The sequence below is a fragment of the Brassica napus genome, chromosome A7 (genome assembly GCF_020379485.1).
Source record: "Brassica napus cultivar Da-Ae chromosome A7, Da-Ae, whole genome shotgun sequence".
NCBI classification, from domain to species: Eukaryota; Viridiplantae; Streptophyta; class Magnoliopsida; order Brassicales; family Brassicaceae; genus Brassica; species Brassica napus.
The window spans coordinates 16,385,855-16,405,292 of record NC_063440.1 but is presented as its reverse complement, the minus strand read 5'-3'; the positions used below and the strand labels follow the sequence as shown (position 1 = coordinate 16,405,292).

The 19,438-nt window shown below is 31.8% G+C and overlaps 5 protein-coding genes across 5 annotated transcripts; 3 read left to right on the top strand and 2 right to left on the bottom strand.

Annotated features, from left to right (window-relative positions):
- The first annotated feature begins 81 nt into the window (after positions 1 to 81).
- LOC125576582 (GDSL esterase/lipase At5g41890-like) lies at positions 82 to 5,302 on the top strand. Its single transcript, XM_048736973.1, has 5 exons — positions 82 to 1,026; positions 2,146 to 2,276; positions 4,137 to 4,379; positions 4,663 to 4,924; positions 5,000 to 5,302. Exons 1-5 carry the CDS (start codon positions 774 to 776, stop codon positions 5,230 to 5,232), a joined length of 1,122 nt encoding a protein of 373 aa, XP_048592930.1. The 5' UTR covers positions 82 to 773; the 3' UTR covers positions 5,233 to 5,302.
- LOC106364394 (DNA primase small subunit) lies at positions 5,242 to 8,522 on the bottom strand. The gene is made up of 16 exons (XM_013803981.3): positions 8,167 to 8,522; positions 8,044 to 8,094; positions 7,776 to 7,951; positions 7,620 to 7,697; positions 7,411 to 7,522; positions 7,109 to 7,193; positions 6,979 to 7,030; positions 6,823 to 6,884; positions 6,630 to 6,745; positions 6,414 to 6,538; positions 6,276 to 6,344; positions 6,147 to 6,204; positions 5,975 to 6,048; positions 5,806 to 5,869; positions 5,640 to 5,719; positions 5,242 to 5,524 (listed from the first exon to the last, which is right to left on the bottom strand). Exons 1-16 carry the CDS (start codon positions 8,279 to 8,281, stop codon positions 5,462 to 5,464), a joined length of 1,380 nt encoding a protein of 459 aa, XP_013659435.2. The 5' UTR covers positions 8,282 to 8,522; the 3' UTR covers positions 5,242 to 5,461.
- Positions 8,509 to 10,489, top strand: LOC125576581 (probable polygalacturonase). The gene is made up of 5 exons (XM_048736972.1): positions 8,509 to 9,045; positions 9,175 to 9,295; positions 9,370 to 9,544; positions 9,613 to 9,683; positions 9,759 to 10,489. The coding sequence occupies exons 1-5, from the start codon at positions 8,707 to 8,709 to the stop codon at positions 10,394 to 10,396; spliced, it is 1,344 nt and encodes a 447-aa protein (XP_048592929.1). The 5' UTR covers positions 8,509 to 8,706; the 3' UTR covers positions 10,397 to 10,489.
- On the bottom strand, positions 10,463 to 11,426 carry LOC125576584. Its single transcript, XM_048736975.1, has one exon. It carries the CDS (start codon positions 11,259 to 11,261, stop codon positions 10,665 to 10,667), a length of 597 nt encoding a protein of 198 aa, XP_048592932.1. The 5' UTR covers positions 11,262 to 11,426; the 3' UTR covers positions 10,463 to 10,664.
- Positions 11,427 to 11,652: 226 nt separating this feature from the next.
- Positions 11,653 to 13,783, top strand: LOC125576583 (KAT8 regulatory NSL complex subunit 3-like). Its single transcript, XM_048736974.1, has 6 exons — positions 11,653 to 12,643; positions 12,709 to 12,770; positions 12,869 to 13,004; positions 13,079 to 13,151; positions 13,237 to 13,302; positions 13,408 to 13,783. Exons 1-6 carry the CDS (start codon positions 12,501 to 12,503, stop codon positions 13,618 to 13,620), a joined length of 693 nt encoding a protein of 230 aa, XP_048592931.1. The 5' UTR covers positions 11,653 to 12,500; the 3' UTR covers positions 13,621 to 13,783.
- Positions 13,784 to 19,438: the final 5,655 nt, after the last annotated feature.

Sequence of the window (19,438 nt, the reverse complement as noted above, 5' to 3'; positions counted from 1 at the left end):
AATAGCAAATAATAATAATAATAATAATAGTGATTTTGCTTACATTTATTATTCTTAAATTCTTTATACTGTTTATAAAGTTAAACTAATAATTTTGAACATACACATGATTTAATCTAGTATAATTATAATATTTTATTAAAAAATGAGTGATAATATAAAACTAAAATTAAATTAGTCTATCATGTGGATGAGTGAGGAAGCGTCGTGTTATTGCTTTTCCAGTTTCATGTTCTTAAAAATGTGTTTCTTTGTTTTGTATATCTTATGTAAACTGTTGACCCAAATTGATACTTATAAAATGTAGGCATTAAAAAAACAAATGCGCATCCGCGAAATATGAAGAAGTATCATATGTGTGGTCGATACATCACATGTGCAATTAATAAAACTGCAACATCGTTGTCTTTGAAATTATTCACCAGTCCATCTAAATGGCAGCCCGGCCTATAGTTTGCTGTCCTATTATAGATCATTATGTTAATGTATTTATTTATACCTCATATTATTCCTGAGCTTTACAGTAACTTTATGAAATTTCAAGAGTCAATTATGCATATGCACTCAAGACTCAAGAGAAATCAATGTTTGTGTTACTTGACCAGCAAATTAAGTAATAGGATACGTAGAAGAACCATGTGCAATCTTTTGAACAAGTCCTAATGTTATATACGTAAGCAAGAAGAATGGTTCAAAAGTCCTAACTTTATTTAACCAAAACAGTATATATCAGTATATTGGCAAAGATTCGACCAAAGCAAAAAAGAAATAAAATGGAGATCACATGTAGTTTTCCTCACAAGCTTTTCAACCTCACTCTTCTTCTTTGGGTATCACATCTTCAGGCTACTGATCAATCTTTTACAAATTTCATATTTGGAGACTCACTGGTAGATGTTGGAAACAACAATTATCTCTTCACATTGTCAAAAGCTGATTCTTCTCCCTACGGCATCGACTTCATACCTTCTAATGGCCAACCCACCGGAAGATTCACTAATGGTCGGACCATTTCTGATATTGTAGGTATGTCTCTTTATTAATTCAGTAATATTTATACTATGTTTTAAATGAATTGACAAAAATACTCTTTTTAAAAATTTAAAATATTGAATTGATTATTGAACTTATGTTCTATGTTGCATTTTTATGTTTGTTTAAAGTAGAAATAAAATATACTAATATTTAGTTATTTACAATCTTCTCTTTCTTTTTGGATGACAAGATAATCTCTCCTAACCAAAATATTTATAGCAAAACAACATTTATTGTGTAACCGGAGAAAATATTAAAAAGTAGTTAGTACTTTGATTAGATATAAATGTGATGTAAAGGTTAGTTACAGCAATTTAATATAACAGGACCCTCATTTACAAACAAAACACACTTAAAGTCAACGATTGATAGATAAGTTGACTCGTTTTATAGATGTCAAAATCAGCGTCGAGTAGTTAGAGCAACCTCAATGGGGATTCTTGCTCTTAGGTTCTTAAATTACATATACGTACATGTATATATTATATATACATATGTAATTGTGGGGTTCTAAGCTTTACGAAAAAGCTTTACTTTTGGTTGGATTTCCCGTAAAGCTTAGAACCCCACAATTACATACGTATATATAATATATATATGTACATATATGTCTTTTAAGAACCCAAGAGCAAAAACTCCCATTGATGTTGCTCTTAGACCGACAAATTAAAAACAATAGTAATATAAAAAGTGTGTAAGGTTGAAGAATTAAAAGAGGCTAATCTCATAAATGCAACTACCATTTGAAATATTTTAAAAATGTTAAAATAACATTTTTTCTTATACAAACAATATCATTTTAGAATTTCAATATATTTTGATCCAGTTTAATACTAATTGCAAACTGCATTGATCTTGTAAATAATTATATTTATCTCAAATAATATTAGTCGAAAGAATGTAACTACTAAATATATAAATGCATTCCAATCATTTTTTTAATATGTGTGAAAAATATCAAAGTGATATTTTTTAAGAAATGGAAGGAGTATGATTTTGAGTGGCTGTCTCTTGAATCATTTAACGGTGGATTTTGAAAATTTAGATGATGCTAATTAATCTGCAACTAATTCTCTTACGTAATCACTGATTTGAAAAAAAAAAAAACAGGTGAAGCCTTGGGAGCAGAATCAGCACCAACTCCTTATCTTGAACCAAACACTGAGGTTAACACAATTCACAGTGGGATCAATTATGCTTCTGGTTCGGCTGGAATCTTTGACGACACCGGTCTTTTGTTCGTAAGCTCCCCATATACAGTAGTTCAAATGTCGTTTTAAAGTGTCGAGTTATAATCCCTAACTAGAGATTGACCCGCACGCCCGTGCGGGTGTTAATTTTTACGGTTTTATAAATTATTCGTTATTTTATCATTAGTGTTATATATTTAAGATGTGTCGTCGTATAACTAATTGTATTCAAAATATTTGGATTGAATCGGGTAATAAGATTATTTTTGGTACAAATATACACTCTTTTCAGATACATTGGTTAATTAAATATTTTTATATTTCTACACATCAAAATCAAAATCATTCAGACCCGAGAGGATCCAACTCAAGCATCATACATAAATTTATAATATCCAAGTGGCGCCTAATTTAAAAATCCAAAAAAATTAATCCCGAAAGAAACAACTTGTACCTCAATGAGTATCCGAATGTCCATACTTAACTGATTTTGCAAATAGATTAAAAAGGAAACTCTTTCTATATATTTGGCAAAAATAAGAAAAATAGAAAGAATTTTTTATTTAATAAAATAGTTATATGAAGTGAAACATTAAGTGACAATAAATGTAATACTTTTTAATTATTTTGATTTAAATTATTATCTTGTTCATATAAACTATGCCTTTGAATTATGTGTTTTGCTATGTAATTTTTCAACAATTGGAACTAAGACAAAAGAAAGTTTTAGTAAAACATATTAAACCAAACTATTAACCATATGCAAAACTCGGTTATCTTACATTTTTATTTTTTTATAATTGCTCAAAGTTAATATTGATTAAGTAATAAATAAAAATCTACATTATTACTTTTACGGTAAATATAATTAATGATGTGATATATTGTTAAAGTAATATAATTAATGAAATTACTAAAATAAAACTATACTTATATTTTTATACATTAATATTTATTTTTCATAATTAGTGTTTTATATTTTAGATATGTCGTAATATAACTAATTGTATTCAAAAGATCCGGATCGAATCAGATAATATGGTTATTTTTGGTACAAATATCCAAACCCGTTTCAAATACATTGGTTATTTAGATATTTTAGGGTCATATACATCAGAACCAAACTCATCCAGCCTCAAAAGGATTCAACTCAAAACCTACACATAAATTTATAATATTCAAGGAGTGAATAATTTTAAAACAAAATAAAACGATACCCGAAAGGAACGACTCGTACCTAAGTGGATATTTAGTGTTCATGCCTAACTGATTTTATAAACTAATATAAATGATATTTTTTATGTGTTTTGCTAAATTAAGTGAAACTGAAAGAGTTTTTTTTTTATTTAGTAAGCAATTATATTGAGTGAAAAATTAAGTGACAATGTATGTAATTCATTTTTATTATTTTGATTTAAGTTATGATTTTATTCACTAAACATGTTTTTGAATTATGTTTTTGGCTACGTAATTTTCCACTGATTGAAAAAAAAATGTTATAGTAAAACAAATTAAAACAAACGTTTAACCTTATGCAAAACTCAGTTATTTTACTTTTTTGATTTTATAATTGACACAAAACTAATATTGATTAACTACTCAATAAAATCTACATTATTATTATTATGGTAATATAATTAATGATGTGAAATATTGTTAAGACAATATAATTAATATGAGTGAAATATGGAAATACAATTAATGTAGTACTACTATCTTCGTTTCCAAACAATTTTTAGTTATAGTACTATTCATGTTTCCAAACATTACTAAAGTGTACTTCAGTTTTAATAATATAGATAAATACAATACTATTATTTAATACTCAATTTACATAGAAAATAACAGACATAATATGTAACTATAGATATAGTGACTGTTGAGAACAACAAACTTTTTGGTTTCTGACAGATAGGGAGGGTTCCGTTGAGAGAACAGGTGAGTTATTTTGAGAAAAGTAGAGACTATATGGTAAGAATGATTGGTGAAAATGGTACGAAAGAGATGTTGAAGAAGTCAATGTTCACAATCACAATTGGGTCCAATGATATATTAAATTACATCCAACCATCTATACCTTTCTTCTCTCAAGACAAGCTCCCCATTGGTGTCTTACAAGACTCCATGGTCTTTCATTTAACCACACACCTTAAGGTAGTAAAGATAGTACTTTGTGTAGATACATAATGCATGAAGTGTCAAGCAATTATTATGGAATTATTGTCTTTTGTTACCATTTGCGTCCACTAGTTAATTCGTAGTAAAGTTATATAAAGAATTCAATGGTGTCAGACCAAATTTTTATGTTCGCGTGAAGTTTAAAATATTTTTACTTACATTCGAATTTTCAGAAATATTTTTGTTAACTTGCAAAACTAAATGCAGAGGGCGCACGATCTAAGACATATTAACTGTGTCAAGTCCCGTGTGTTCGCAGCGTTTGCATGAATTAGGAGCAAGAAAGTTCGTGGTGGTCGGAGTGGGACCACTCGGTTGCATACCATTTGCTCGTGCCTTGAACTTGATACCAGCTGGAAAATGCTCTGACCAAGTCAACCAAATCGTCCGTGGCTATAACATGAAGCTTAGACATTCTCTCACGACATTGAATAATGAGTTAGGATATCACAACACTACATTTGTCTACGCCAACTCTTACGACCTATTCTTGAAACTGGTTTTGAACTATCGTCAATTTGGTAAGACTTTAGTTGTCTAGTAACGAAATGTTTTTGTTTGATTAAGACTCCTACTAAAATGTTTTGGTTTGGAAGGGTTGGAGAACGCGGACAAGCCTTGTTGTGGGGGCTACTTCCCACCCTTTACTTGCTTCAAGGGACCGAACCAAAACTCAAGCGAAGCGGCCTGTGAGGAGCGGTCAAAGTTTGTTTTTTGGGACGCGTACCACCCAACCGAAGCTGCCAATCTCATCGTTGCGAAAGCACTTCTTGATGGGGACCAAACTGTGGCTACACCTTTTAACATTCGTTACCTTAACCATCTTTAATCATTAAAATGTAAAATCTTTTTGTGTAATTCATAACCATATAAATAAACTCAGTCACATCAATAAGCTATTATTTTCTTAGGAAACGTAACAACAAGAGATAGACAACTCTCCTGATAGATTCTATAGCTTAACGAAGACCGTTCATTACAAACTAAACTGAGAGAAAGCGAAACTTAGACCAAATAACCGGACTGTTAACGACCGAAGTAAACTCAATACACCAGAGTTACCAGCTGAATGAATCCTTAGACTTGCCAATTTTGGTTTTGTATAAACTCTCTATTTCTTCCTGCAGGCATTTCATCAAACATATCAATATCACTCTTCCAACAGATGCATCAAAGCCTTTCTACATATTTTTGGATATAATCATGGGGGAGAATTTAGAGAAATGAGAGATCTACCTTGCACGATTTTAGTAAGGGTTCTAGGAATGAGGATCTGAAGAACTTGATTGATTTCCCTAGTATACTTGTATCTGTATCTGGCAGGTGTTAAAAAATACAACAGAAGTTATGTATGCTAGCCAGTAAAGGCTAATCCGAACAGTGATTGTAATTAAAAACGTACCATCATCATCATCATCATCATCCACATCCATTTTGGAGCCTCCTGAGTTGATTTCTTCTATTAGCTGTCATTCATAAAACGAAATGAAGTATCTTTGTGAATTTTGATGATCTAATTCAGTATCCACACACCTCTTTAACGTATCATATTTTGTCTATTATTTTAGTACCTGTGAAAGTGTAGGAACTGCCAATGGATCAAACTCATCGCAGTTATTAGGGTCGATAGGAACACATACACGACCTGAAAATTCACAAGACATTTCTTCTTTAATGAAACATGACTCTGTGTATCAATTGGTGTGATTAATATAATATATTCAAGAATCAAACGGGAGGGACCTGTTTTTGGATGGACACAGAAAGGTGCTTTAAGCAAATGGTTCATTTGTTTTGAGACCTGTAATTAAACAAGTAACCATACTTAACGGAGGCTTTAATAAGATTGTAGCATAGAGTAATAAAACAAACCTCCAAATCAATACGAGGATATGCAAAGGTGAAGACAATTTCTTCGACGCACATACGCAGTGTTGGAGCCTGAAACATTGGATACAGAGTTTAACGAGGTAAACGCTGAGAGAAACACAAGTAAAGACAATAACAAACCTTGTGTTTCTTGGATTGGAGGGTGTTTTTAAGCTGATCCCACCTAACAAGGCTGATGGCTTCTTCTGATAGAGATGATCTATTAGCAGATTTCTCCCACTTTTCTCTCAGCTCTGATTGAATATCTGTCATGAATATGTAGACCGTTGTAAGTCATGAAACTTTGGTTAGGACCTTGAGTAAGCTGACAAAGATACATCATGACACTTTCCATACCTTCATCTGAAATCATCTCAAGTATCTTGTCATACTTGTCTTTGGTAGAGAATATACTTTGATTTGCTTGTAACTCACCCTCAAAGAAACCCTTGAGGAAATCCACATACGATCTCCTGTGAAAAAGGGCCCGGATGAAATTAGAAAGGATATTGAAATCAGAAAGGTGTGATGGAGGAGGAGGAACACTTACGCAAGGAAGGGATGAAGAGAATAACCCATAAGAGCGACTTTTCTTGCATTGTTCTCATTTCCCTGTTGTCACATAAAAGAAAAACAGTAATTAAACTTTAAAAGAGAATTTCACAAAAACAAAACAAGCAATTTAGTTAGATATTGAGAAAGCAACCTTATAAACACGGAAGTATTCAGCAACTGCTGATCTTTGTTCATTAGTCATCCTGCAGAATTTCATTTCATAAAACAGAAGATAATATGAAGAAACTGATTCATAACAAATGAGCAGTAGTTGGTTTTACCTGCGAGCTTTAGGATCACAAACCCAACAGTGAACTCCACGGCGACCACTGAAGACCCAGAGAATATGTTTGAAACCAAAATCCTCTGCAAAGAGACCAAATAAAAAAAATATATATAGGTTGCTAGATGTTCGTCCAATACATTTAGTGTTCCACATTGCCAAACACCATCAGTGAAGTTCTAAACAGTAAAGAAAGATAGCAAACTAATTCCCAAGATATACTAACGTTCCAAAAACTCATAGGAGATGGAAAAATTCAAGAACAGTAAACAAATGGTAGTTGAAAGTGTGTGATGATACCTTTGAGGGAAGTATGAATGACTTTGATAGCAACAGTCATCAAAGGCCAACATTTGGAGCAAACATCAGCTCCAGAGCAACAGTATCTAACGTCGTCATAATCTGTTATATCCTGAGAAAAAACACACAATACAATTCGAGTCAAAATACAAAAGAATAAACATCAAAACAAGAAAATTTCATTAGAGAAGAAAATTTAGAAAACTGACGATATCAAAGACCAACTCCCTCTCCACAGGAGTGAACACATTGGTACCAGTTTGAGAATAGGCATGCCTCTTGTCAGGCTGCAAGAGCAAAAGAAAACTCAAATAAAAAATGGTTACTAAAAGCACACAGCTGAAGAAGAAGAAGGGGGAGCTCACATCAACGCTATAGACAGCGCCAATATCAATCTTGTAAGGAAAACATGATTTGATAGCGTGTTCCAAAGATGAAACAGACTTGAAGGACTTGTAGCGCAGATAAACATCGTTCTCAAGTGTAAAAGAGAATTCTCTTCGACCAAAGTAGTATTCATCGCAACCAGGATGTTTCCCATCTATTACAACCAGCATCAGCATGGTCTTATTATTAGTATTAGTATGGCTTTCAAAGTAAGTGTAAGAGAAAAAAAAAAACACAAGCACATACCGTGTCCGTAAGAAAGCCATTTGTGAATATCAGTGTAAGGAAATAGATTTCCTGCATTCAATAATTAAATAAGCATTACTTGAGAGCACCAATAGATTTTGAATAAGATCATTGCAAACTTGCCGTAGTAAATTCGGAGGTAATGAACATTGAAAAAATCTTCTGGTTTTGGGTTAGTGATTTGCGGTGCATCGATCATCGTATCATCTCCTCTCCTTTCTGCCTCTTCTCTCACCATCTTTCTAGTAAAATCTTCTGGTTTTGGGTTCTGTGCTCTGTTTCTGTGAATTTTTTTTTTTTTTTGATTCACAGAAACAGAGCACAGAACGCTTAGCAAGTAGCGGGAAAGTGGAGACAAATTAGGGAAAAATTGGCGGGACAATTTATAATGGGCTTTGAATATTTGGGCCCGTTTATGATTAATTGATATATATTAAAACCCGAAGAAGATTCGAAAACCATTTTAGGAAAGGTAGGTCAAAACCGTAATTTAGCTGACTTCTCTGCTTTCCTCTTTGGCATTACTCTCCCAGCAGATTTCTTGGTGGAGTAAGTTAATGACGTTTCTCTAAGATCAGATTCCTTCGAACTCTTTCTCCCCTTTTATTCCTTTTTCTCCTTCACTCTCTACACACAACTGTCTCATTAGTAAGAACCACAGCAATGGGAATCTCTCGACTTCCGATCTCTGTTTTCGTATTCTTTTTGCTCTCCGCTCACCACCATCTCTCCCTCGGAGATCCCATCACTTGCTCCGGTATAGTTCCGATGAAGCACAGGAGCCAGATGCTGTCGATTTCTGACTTTGGCGCTGTCGGTGACGGCACCACCTTGAACACCAATGCCTTCAACGCCGCCATTGATCGGATACGAAACGCCAAAAACGTTAGCGTGGGAACGCTTCTCTACGTGCCACGTGGCGTTTATTTGACTCAGAGCTTCAACCTTACCAGTCACATGACTCTTTACCTCGCCCATGGTGCAGTCATCAAAGCCCTTCAGGTGATTGGTTTTAGGCTTTGGATTATATGATGTGATGATTTTTAACAGTGGAAATGTCTGTCTGTGATTCCATTTGAGATTCATATCACCATAGAATGCATTATTTATACAGATGTTTTGATTGTTCAGGATACGGAGAAATGGCCTTTGATAGATCCTTTGCCTTCTTATGGCAGAGGAAGGGAGCGCCCTGGTCAAAGGTATATTAGCTTTATCCATGGAGACGGACTCACCGATGTTGTTATTACAGGTTTGTTTCGGAGTTTACTTTGTATCTCATCCTGCAATCAGATTATCTGTTTGTGTTAATGTGTGTTTGCTTAGGCAAAAATGGGACCATTGACGGTGCTGGAGAACCTTGGTGGAACATGTGGAGACATGGAACACTAAAATTCACCAGACCGGGTCTCGTCGAATTCAAGAATTCAACTGACATCCTCATCTCTCATGTTGTTCTTCAGAACTCCCCTTTCTGGACTCTCCATCCTGTTTACTGCAGGTTCTCTTCTCTCACTAAAACAAAACCATCTCTTGAACTCACTAATTAGCATCTCTCTTTTCTCACAGTGGTGTTGTAGTCCATCACGTTACCATCCTCGCTCCAACTGATTCCCCAAACACCGATGGGATTGATCCAGGTCCCCATTCCACTTAATTTACATCTGTTACGTTTCAAATCATTAACTTGTGTGCTCACTCACTCATTGCTACAGATTCGAGCTCTAACGTGTGTATAGAAGACTCCTACATATCCACTGGCGACGACCTTGTAGCCGTGAAGAGCGGTTGGGACGAGTATGGCATTGCCTACAACCGTCCAAGCCGTGACATCACCATCCGACGCATCACCGGATCTTCCCCATTTGCCGGTATAGCCATCGGAAGCGAAACCTCTGGCGGAATCCAGAATGTGACGGTGGAAAACATCACTTTGTACAATTCCGGAATCGGCGTTCATATCAAGACAAACATTGGCCGAGGAGGAAGCATCCAGGGCATCACAGTCTCGGGGGTTCACCTGGAGAAAGTTCGGACCGGGATTAAGATCTCTGGCGACACAGGAGATCACCCGGATGATAAATTCAACGCGTCGGCTCTCCCTGTCGTACGAGGCATAACGATCAAGAACGTCTGGGGAATCAAGGTGGAGCGTGCTGGCATGGTTCAGGGATTGAAAGATGCACCTTTCACCAACCTCTGCTTCTCCAATGTTACATTCACGGGAACAAAAGGTTCTCCGATATGGAAATGCTCAGATGTAGTTGGAGCCGCCGAGAAAGTCAACCCCACGGCTTGCCCTGAGTTGACCTCAACCTCCCAACAAGGCGGTTACTGCGGAAACCAAACATAATATGTACTCTAAAAGCGTAATGTAATTTAAGTTATTCTTCGTCACCACCTTCATGCTTCATGCTTCTGCAATCAATTTAATTTAATTGAACTATAGGATTAAGCTTTTACAGAATCACATACAGTATTATACTAGACAAAATCAGCTTCATCTCATATGGAAGCTGTCAGAGAAAAAAACATATAGAAGCTAAGCCCGTATATAAGAGGGGCTTTACTTTATTGTATCTTTACTAGATTTAAAGAACAAACTAGAGTCTTCTTCTTGTTCAGACCAAATGGTTTAGAAACTTGCGAATCTTTGTCCTGAACACACTCTCTCTTTCACCTTCTCCTTCTTCTTTGCGCTTCATCAAAGTCACAGTAATCTTCATGCTGGAGCCACCCTCCTCCTCGAGATGGTGTTTTGTCTCCTCCACCGCGATGGGACCGACAAACATCTTGATGGTCGGAATATCCACGACTATGCTGTCTAACGAACGATCTAGACCTGTCGTCTTTTCTTCTTCACCGGAGAAGATCATGTCGTTGCCGTAAGGGATCTGGAGGCCTCGTCGTCCAAACAGCTCGTGTCGACGGTGGTGGCACGGACGGCGGTTGAAAGTCAAGGGACGTCTAGGGAAGTGGCGATTGATTGGATGGAAATTCATGAAATTGACCGGTACAGTGATCTCATCGGAAGATGTTAGTTCGGGTCCAGATGATCCAGATTCGGGGAAGGTTGTTGGGTTTGTAGTAAACGGGTCGGAGTCGGCAGATAAAGTGTTATGGCTATCGGCGATGATTTCATTTTCGGGCTTGGAGGCAACGACGGAGAGAGCCAACGTGAATAAGAGAACGGTGACGGTAACGGCGAGCTTGGCCATTGTTGAAATTATGCAAAAAGTCTATAATGGGTAATAATATCTTTTATTAATTGCGTGTGGAGATAGTTTATAGACTTATGAACGGTGTTACTATCATTTGAAGTTTTCTTCGGGACCCATTTTCGTGGAAATTATTTTCTAAAACTGACATATCGATAAAAATAGTTTTTTTCTTTCCCTTGGTTGGTTTAGAATTCCGAAATAATTAAATCATCATTAACTCTGGTTTCTTAATTGAGATTCTTAGTTTCGCTTAAGAGCATCTCCAATGTAAAACTTCATTTTATGCTCTCAAATGAAATAAAAGTGAAAATATAGTAAAATTATTCCAACCCTCTTCTATTTTCTACTCCATAATGGAGTGATGAACAAAACAGAAATAGATTACTCCATTTATGGAATAAATTTCATTATAGAGTGAGATATGGAGTTGGGTTGGAGCATTCCTTACTCCATATTTAATTTTACTCCATTTAAAGGAAAAAATAGAGTGAGGATGGAGATGCCCTAAGATTATATGAAAAATTAAAAACCATCTCTTCAATAATAGATATAATAACACCATGCACGATTTCATAGGTAGGTTTTTGAATTTTTTTGTCTGTTAAAAAAATAATAATTAAAAGGAAACCAATCGTGTGTCGCCAAATGTCAGTAGAACCCGCGAACAGTTCAAAAACCACCTAAGATTCGGTCCTTATAGAAGAGGAAGAAGATGCAGTTTTTAAAAGTGAGTGAAATCCACTGATTTTTTTAATTATTCTTTTGCTAAAACCCATGGGTAAGAGCTAGGGTAATGGTGTTCTAAGAACCGTTTTTAGCCGAAAATTGTAAAAAAAAAAACAAAAAATTATCAATCATAAATTAAGAACTCCGGCTAAAAAAACCATGATTAATCATGCTCTCATGAACCAAACTATAATATTCCTTTGAATAGTAATCAATCTAATACATTTTCTTTTGTCAGCATCTATCTTACAAAATTTTACCTTTTCCACACAAACTATGTTAACTTTATTTATTTAATTTTTGGTAATTTTTTAAAAACATCATTTATTTTATTTTTTAGTTTAAATATACAATAAAAAAATTTATTCCTTTCCACATTTGTAGCCTTTTGGGCCTATATATTTGTTGGCCCAATTATAACTCTCTCAAACAGTCTTAATTGCGCGCGAAAGTTAAATGATTTTCCCCATTCTTTAGGGTTTCTGAGATTTCCAGCAGGTTTCATCATCAATGGAAGCTTCAAATAAAAGAAGAAGGGAAGCTGAAGAGTTATGTTTCGCTGATGAAGAATCAGAGATTTCATCTTCTTCTTTGCCGTTAGTCATATTTGCTCACGGTGCCGGAGCTCCCTCTTCTTCCGACTGGATGATTCGGTACGCGTTTGTGTACTTCTTTGGACACACAGAATTGTCTTAATTTTTCTTTTGTTTTGGCTTAGATGGAAGGATAAGCTAAAGAAGAGCTTATCAGCCGTTGAAGTTATCACATTTGATTACCCTTGTCAGTGAATTCTGTACTTTTTTTTTATAATAATAATAATAATATTTGTGGTCTTGATAGAAACTTAAGTGTGAATTTTGAAATTTCTGGGTAGATAGATATTGCTGGAGGGAAAAGAAGAGTTCCTCCAAAAGCTGAAAAGCTCGTTCAATTTCATTTAGATCTTGTCAAAGAAACTGCTGCTAAGTTCCCTGGTCATCCTTTGATATTGGCTGGTAAATCAATGGGTTCAAGGTATATCTCCTTCTCTCTCATACTCTGTTTACAAACCCTTTTTAAAATATTGAATGTGATTTCATCCTTTGCAGAGTAAGCTGCATGGTAGCCGTGGATGAAGATATTCCAGTTTCAGCTGTTATATGCTTGGGATATCCACTTAAGGTTATGTTTCTAAATATCTTTTTCCCCTGTGATTATCTGATTGATCAGTGGAAGGGATCTTTACATCGTTTTGTTAAATCTTTAGGGCATGAAAGGTGCAATAAGAGATGAAACCTTGTTGAAAATGGAAACCCCTGTGATGTTTGTGCAGGTATCTTTTACATGCATATTAAATTTTACATAACTATTCTCTAGGGGTTGTACATGATTGTTAATGGATCTCTGGATTGTGTTTTTTTTTCTTTGTATCGAAAAGGGTAGCAAAGATCCTATGTGTCCACTGGATAGGCTCCAAGCTGTTTGCAACAAAATGAAGGCTTTGACTGAGCTGCATGTCATCGATGGTGGAGATCACTCCTTCAAGATTGGGAAGAAGCACCTTGAAGCAAAGGGTTTGACACAAGATCTAGTTGAAGATGTCGCTCTGCAAGCAATTGCAGCTTTTGTCTCCAAATCTCTTGCTTTCTGAAAAATCATAATAGTAACCGCTTTACAGATTTGTAAACCAAGCAATTTTTCCAACTCAAAATCTTTTCTTACAATAGATGCATCGTTTGACTAATTTCCTATCAGAATGAAGAGTTCTGTGTCAATGAATGTTGCGTATTTGGTCAAGATCTAGTATTTACTTACGTTTGTCCCCTTAATTTTTAACAGAACAGATACCTGCAAGCGTTTCTGTTGTGCAATGTTAATTATTGACTTGCGGGAACCAAATAAATAAATAAATAACTTCTGAAGTGCTGATAGACTGACTACATTTGGTTGGTCATGCCAAGTACATTAGCTTCTTAATTCCAACTCATAATTGGCTAATGTAATGCCATCAGTTTATTAGTGCGGTTATGATTTGTGAGGTGTCCTTAACTAAACAACACGCTTGGCTTATTTCTCTTCTCTCTGTATCTTGGTTTGCGACACCAAACTCATTTCTTTTTTCTTTTTTTTTTTCAAAGAAACACTCAGGCTCCATTACAGATGGAATGCCAACGTCTTCTTTACGTGGCGCCTCATGGTGTGTATTTGACTTTACGAGTTTCAACCTTAGGAGTAATATAACATGACTCTTTTCCTCATCGTTACCAAAGCGGCAAAGCCGTCCAGGTAATGATTACTGACAGAGAAATCACATCTTTGCTTGAAATTAAATCCTCTTGAGATACTTGATTCAGTAATTATGTGGTTCTGGATCCTTTGCCGTGAGCGCCCTGGACGAAGGTATATATATACTATTAAAAGGAAATGACTCCTAAAAAATCTACTTAAACAAGGTTGTTGGACCATTTCATTAGACTTAAATATTTATTTAGTTTTACTTTATATTTCTCTAACTATATAAATACTTTACATAATTTAAATAAACTCATTTATTATTCTCTCATAATCTATTATATAATTACTCTAACAATAAATTTTCATGAATATATAACAGATTATTCAAACATGTTTACACATGACGTGAGATTACTGCATATAGTTCCATTAATAGTATAAAAATTTTAAATGGTTTAGTTATGTTTAATAGGTATATAATTTCTATTTTAAAATTTAAATATCCATTTAGTTCTTAATTCGGTTTCTATTTTCGGTTTCAAATATATAGGATATGCTCGGTTATTTATGAAATTTAGCTTAATTTTAAGTTTTTTTGCCAGTTTGATACGGTCCAGTGCACTCGGGTAAATGTACCAAAAACTATACATTATCTTATATAAAAATTATATAAGAAACATTTATTTAACTTTAAAAATAAATCCGCGCTTTCTAAGCCCGGATCAAAATCTAGTTGGCTTTTATTCATAAAGACGGACACAGTTGTTGTTACAAGATTGTAAATAGAGCTGGGAATTTGAGTCATTATCGGCTCGCCCCGTTTGACATGCCCGCAGCATGGGTTGAGTAATCTGGAAAAATGATTTGCGGGTGCAGGTCGAATGTTTTCTAAGAGGACGGGTCAGCCAAATTTCAACTGCGAATACCCGCTAACTCGCAAAATTTTTTTTTTTTAATAAAAACTATTTTAAGAAAATTTAAAAATTGTTTAAATTTAATTATAAATAGATTTTTTATTATTTCTATTAATAAAAATATTTTAAATAATAATTTTATTATTATTAATATTATATGTGGATCTAGCAGTTTAAATGGGCGGTGCATGTTTTATACTTTTTTGCGAGTCAAACAAGTCAAATTTTATGAATAAAAAAATCACTCAACCTGCGGATTAGCAGGTCAAGAGGGACGAGTTTGACCCGCAACCCAACACTAATTGTAAATCATTTTTAGAGTAAACTATTGGAGTGAAAAAGTATTAGCTAAGATGCACCTCAGTAATTCCAATCAAGCTGAAAATATATAAGTTGAAGTAAAGTAAATGTGTTTGACAAAAAAAAAAAGTAAAGTAAATGTATTTGTCTTTTTGTGAATTTATAGAATAAATTTGTTTTCCCTATTTTTAGAGTAAAAGTTTACTCCAGTTCATTTATTTCTCTTCACACTCATTTTACACCAAATTTTTTACTCCCAGTTATTCTACTTTTACCAATCTCACTCTGTGTAGCAGGTTAAATGTCCAAGTGTATATCAGGTTGCAGAACCCATTTCGTGTATCTGTAGTTGTACTGACTGACGGATCCTTGTGGCCTTAACTATCCCAAAAATAATCAGATATATCTATTTGTGATGGTGATTAACAAGCACCGACAATAAACATAACTATCTGCTGAACTTGTGGATGATCTGAAATTAAACAAAACAAGAGCAGTTAAATTAAGAATATCTGAAACATATTTGTAATACCAATTGTCTTCCCATTATTTAATGTTTTAAATTTCTTTTTCTTAAACAGATCTTTTACCAGTAAAAATAAAACATATTATAGTTTGACTTCACGTTCGTGCATATATTTTTTACATTTTATAAATGTATAACTTTGATATTATCATAAATATTTTAAATATATGATTACATTCTAGTTATATATATTGTATACTTCTATAATCTTATTTTTAGACTTCTTACTCAATATTATTAATATACGATTATTTGTCTTATATATTTTACATTTTTGTTAATTATTATTACTTACTAATATATTTTTGATTTTGGTGAGATAAGTTCATAATTTGAAATAATCAAATAAATATTTTTTTTCAAAAAAAAATAAAATAATATATATATATATATGTATATATATATATATCTATTCTACGGTTTGTATACAATACATTTTAAAAATCATTTTAGTTATAATACAGAAAAGAAAATTTTAGGACAATTTATATTTCCATGATGTGTTTTAAAAATATACTTTAACATCAATCATTTTAGTATTTTGTGATATTTTATAAGTAAATAAATTATTATATCTAAATAATACAGCCATATTATTTCAATAATTTTTATACATAGTAGCATATATTATATTATTTATTAAATTTTATCGATATATAATATTTTGGATATTATGGTATTAAGTTTTCTGAATTTTTATTATTAAATTTAAATTTCAAAATATTATATTATTTTTGATTTTTACAACATATTTTTTCTTGCATCTCGTTTCAAAACATTATACTCTAACATCTATAATTTTATATTTTGTAAAAATTTAGAATATATTTATTTTTAGTTTTGAATATTTATTTTCAAAATTGTACATTTGGTCAAGAGAAATTTAGAAAACTACACAACTAGTTTTGAGTTTAAAAGATGTTATGACCTTTGATTTTTTGTCACTAAATTAATTAATATTTTATTGAAAAATATTTAAAGTTTTTAAAAATATTTTTTATATATTTTCTCAAAATATTTTTGTTAGAATCAGAATAAAATTTATATTTATAATTAAAATGATTTATCATTAATATCTTTAATGAAGTATTTAAATTTCAAAGTTTTCTAATAGCATATTTTGTAAATAATACCTGACCAAAAGGTTAGTTATATATTATTTATTATGCATATAATATCTTTTAGATAATATATTGTTATGAGTTTTAAAATAAAAAAAAAAGATAATATACAGTTGTAGATATAAAAGTTTAGCATATGTTAATAATGTTATTTTTTATAAATATTAAATATTTTACGAATTTAAATCTGTTATCATGGTAAATTATAATTTATTTAAATGAAATCATTTATAAAATAAAATAGGTTAATTCATCAATTTAATATAACTTTATAATATTTATTTCATATAGCACACTTATTTTAATCTAATATAGACTATAATTATAAATTTTATAAAAATATCATAGTTTTTTTAAAATAAAATTTGAATTAAAATTAATTTATGATAATATTATATTACTAATTAAGTAATTATGAAATAAATTGATGAATTAATTTATTAAAGTATTTTAAAAAATTAATAAGATTTTGCTAGATTTGTTTTCAATAGATTTTGTTATAACTAAAAATAAAATTTAAACTGATCATTTAAATTGTTTTATTATTAATATCATTATTAAGGTTTTCTAAAAATATAATATATTCTATTGATTAAGGTAAATTATCAAATAAATCATATTAAATAACTAATTAATATTTAACCACATAACTTAAGGTAACAAGAATTACATTATATCCATAAATAATACAAAAAGTGTCAAGCAGATGGTATTACTATGGATTTTATGGTCAGAAAGTATCATAGTACTCCGGTATCAGTAAATGTCAAAATTGTAAATAATTGAATGGTGTTACAATAATAATCAACAAATGTTTTGGTGCATATAAATAGAGAACACATATGTATATTGTGTACATTGATAACCCAGAACATATGTTTTCTGGCCAAATAGGTTATTTTTGACAATAAATAAAACAAGTGAGTTCTTGTTTGAAACAAATTCAAGATCTTAAATTTTGAAAAGCTCAAGAGAAATGTCTATGGATTACTACATAGTACTAATTACTAAATAATATTATAAATTATAACATTGGACTTCTCATATCCGTACCTCAAAGTTTCAAAACAAACAAAAACGTATAATCTATTTATATATTTAGTCATACACACAGATAAGGCTAAGAGTGGAAAACATATATTAAACGGTTCTCACAACTAGTGGAGAATCTACATCATAATTTTAATTTTTCATTCAACAAAATTATTTATCTAATTACACTTAACGGATGAGACACCATAAACAGTAAGGTAGTTCTTTATTATGAAGCAAAGTAATTCAATTATAAATTAATATATACTACACATTCAACTAAAAACTAAAATTAAACTATGAATTAATATATATACTATATATTTTATTATTAGACATTATACTTTATTTTCTTGACAATGTGTAATTTTCTTTCAGAAAAAGATAAAATATCTAAAATTGATTATTTATAATTATTTTAAAGAATAAAAAGTATATATATCAATACTATTAAAAGAGAAGGATTTTTAATAAATCTACTTAAAAAAGTTGTTTGGACTCTTTCATTAACTAATAATATTTTGGTCTTATATTTGGACAAACAATATATTACCTTAAATTTCTCTAACAATTATTTAGTCAAAGCTTTTATTTATTATACACATATCTTTTTGTAAACAAAAATATTATACCATATATATATGATCTCATAAATTTGGTTCAAGAAAATATAATATCACGTACACTTTATTATACTCTTCTCCAAATATGTCTCATTAACTTCATAATTAAGATAAGTTTAAAAATTATATATTATGTTAATTTTATTTTATTGATAAATAACAATTTAGTATTTAAGATAAGTTTAAAATTATCAAAAAGCCAACAAATATTTTTTTTACTGCTCAACAAAAAACCTACAAATCTATACCATTAAATTAGTCAAAAACCTTTCAAATAAATCTTACGTTTCACCAATTGAACAAATGTAACTTTTATAAAATGCACAAAAATATAATGGATGGTTAGATTTGGGCATTCGGGTCTTCGGGTCAAATATAAATCGGTTTCTTTCAGGTCCAAGTTCTTTGGGTCTTGGGCATTTATATCCAACTAGGTATTTGAATTTTTTTTTTGTTCAGATCGGTTCCTTTTAGTTCCAAGTCAATTTGAATCAATAATTCAATTATCTGTAAAATTTACTATGTAATTTGGCTACGTAATGAGTCTAGCTTAGTTCGAGTATTTAGGACAAAAAGATCTAAAGAATCCGAAAAACCAAAAAAATCAAAACACGAAAATACCCAAAATCAAACAAATAACAGAAATAACTAAATATCTAAACGACCAAAATCTTACCCGAGAACCAAAAATATCCAATATTTAAATATATTTTCAAAA

Bases quoted from the DNA above. Each gene is read 5' to 3' on its own strand.
- LOC125576582 (XM_048736973.1), top strand. From the start codon at position 774: ATGGAGATCACATGTAGTTTTCCTCACAAGCTTTTCAACCTCACTCTT. The intron at 1,027-2,145 runs GTATGTCTCTTT...AAAAAAAAACAG, and splicing joins GACCATTTCTGATATTGTAG to GTGAAGCCTTGGGAGCAGAA. The intron at 4,925-4,999 runs GTAAGACTTTAG...TTGGTTTGGAAG, and splicing joins TTTGAACTATCGTCAATTTG to GGTTGGAGAACGCGGACAAG.
- LOC106364394 (XM_013803981.3), bottom strand. From the start codon at position 8,281: ATGGTGAGAGAAGAGGCAGAAAGGAGAGGAGATGATACGATGATCGAT. The intron at 7,194-7,410 runs GTATCATCACAC...GTCTCTTTGCAG, and splicing joins CATTCATACTTCCCTCAAAG to AGGATTTTGGTTTCAAACAT. The intron at 6,205-6,275 runs GTTTGTTTTATT...GTTTAATTACAG, and splicing joins ATCCTCGTATTGATTTGGAG to GTCTCAAAACAAATGAACCA.
- LOC125576581 (XM_048736972.1), top strand. From the start codon at position 8,707: ATGGGAATCTCTCGACTTCCGATCTCTGTTTTCGTATTCTTTTTGCTC. The intron at 9,046-9,174 runs GTGATTGGTTTT...TTGATTGTTCAG, and splicing joins CAGTCATCAAAGCCCTTCAG to GATACGGAGAAATGGCCTTT. The intron at 9,296-9,369 runs GTTTGTTTCGGA...GTGTTTGCTTAG, and splicing joins CACCGATGTTGTTATTACAG to GCAAAAATGGGACCATTGAC.
- LOC125576584 (XM_048736975.1), bottom strand. From the start codon at position 11,261: ATGGCCAAGCTCGCCGTTACCGTCACCGTTCTCTTATTCACGTTGGCT.
- LOC125576583 (XM_048736974.1), top strand. From the start codon at position 12,501: ATGGAAGCTTCAAATAAAAGAAGAAGGGAAGCTGAAGAGTTATGTTTC. The intron at 12,644-12,708 runs GTACGCGTTTGT...GTTTTGGCTTAG, and splicing joins TCTTCCGACTGGATGATTCG to ATGGAAGGATAAGCTAAAGA. The intron at 13,005-13,078 runs GTATATCTCCTT...CATCCTTTGCAG, and splicing joins GGTAAATCAATGGGTTCAAG to AGTAAGCTGCATGGTAGCCG.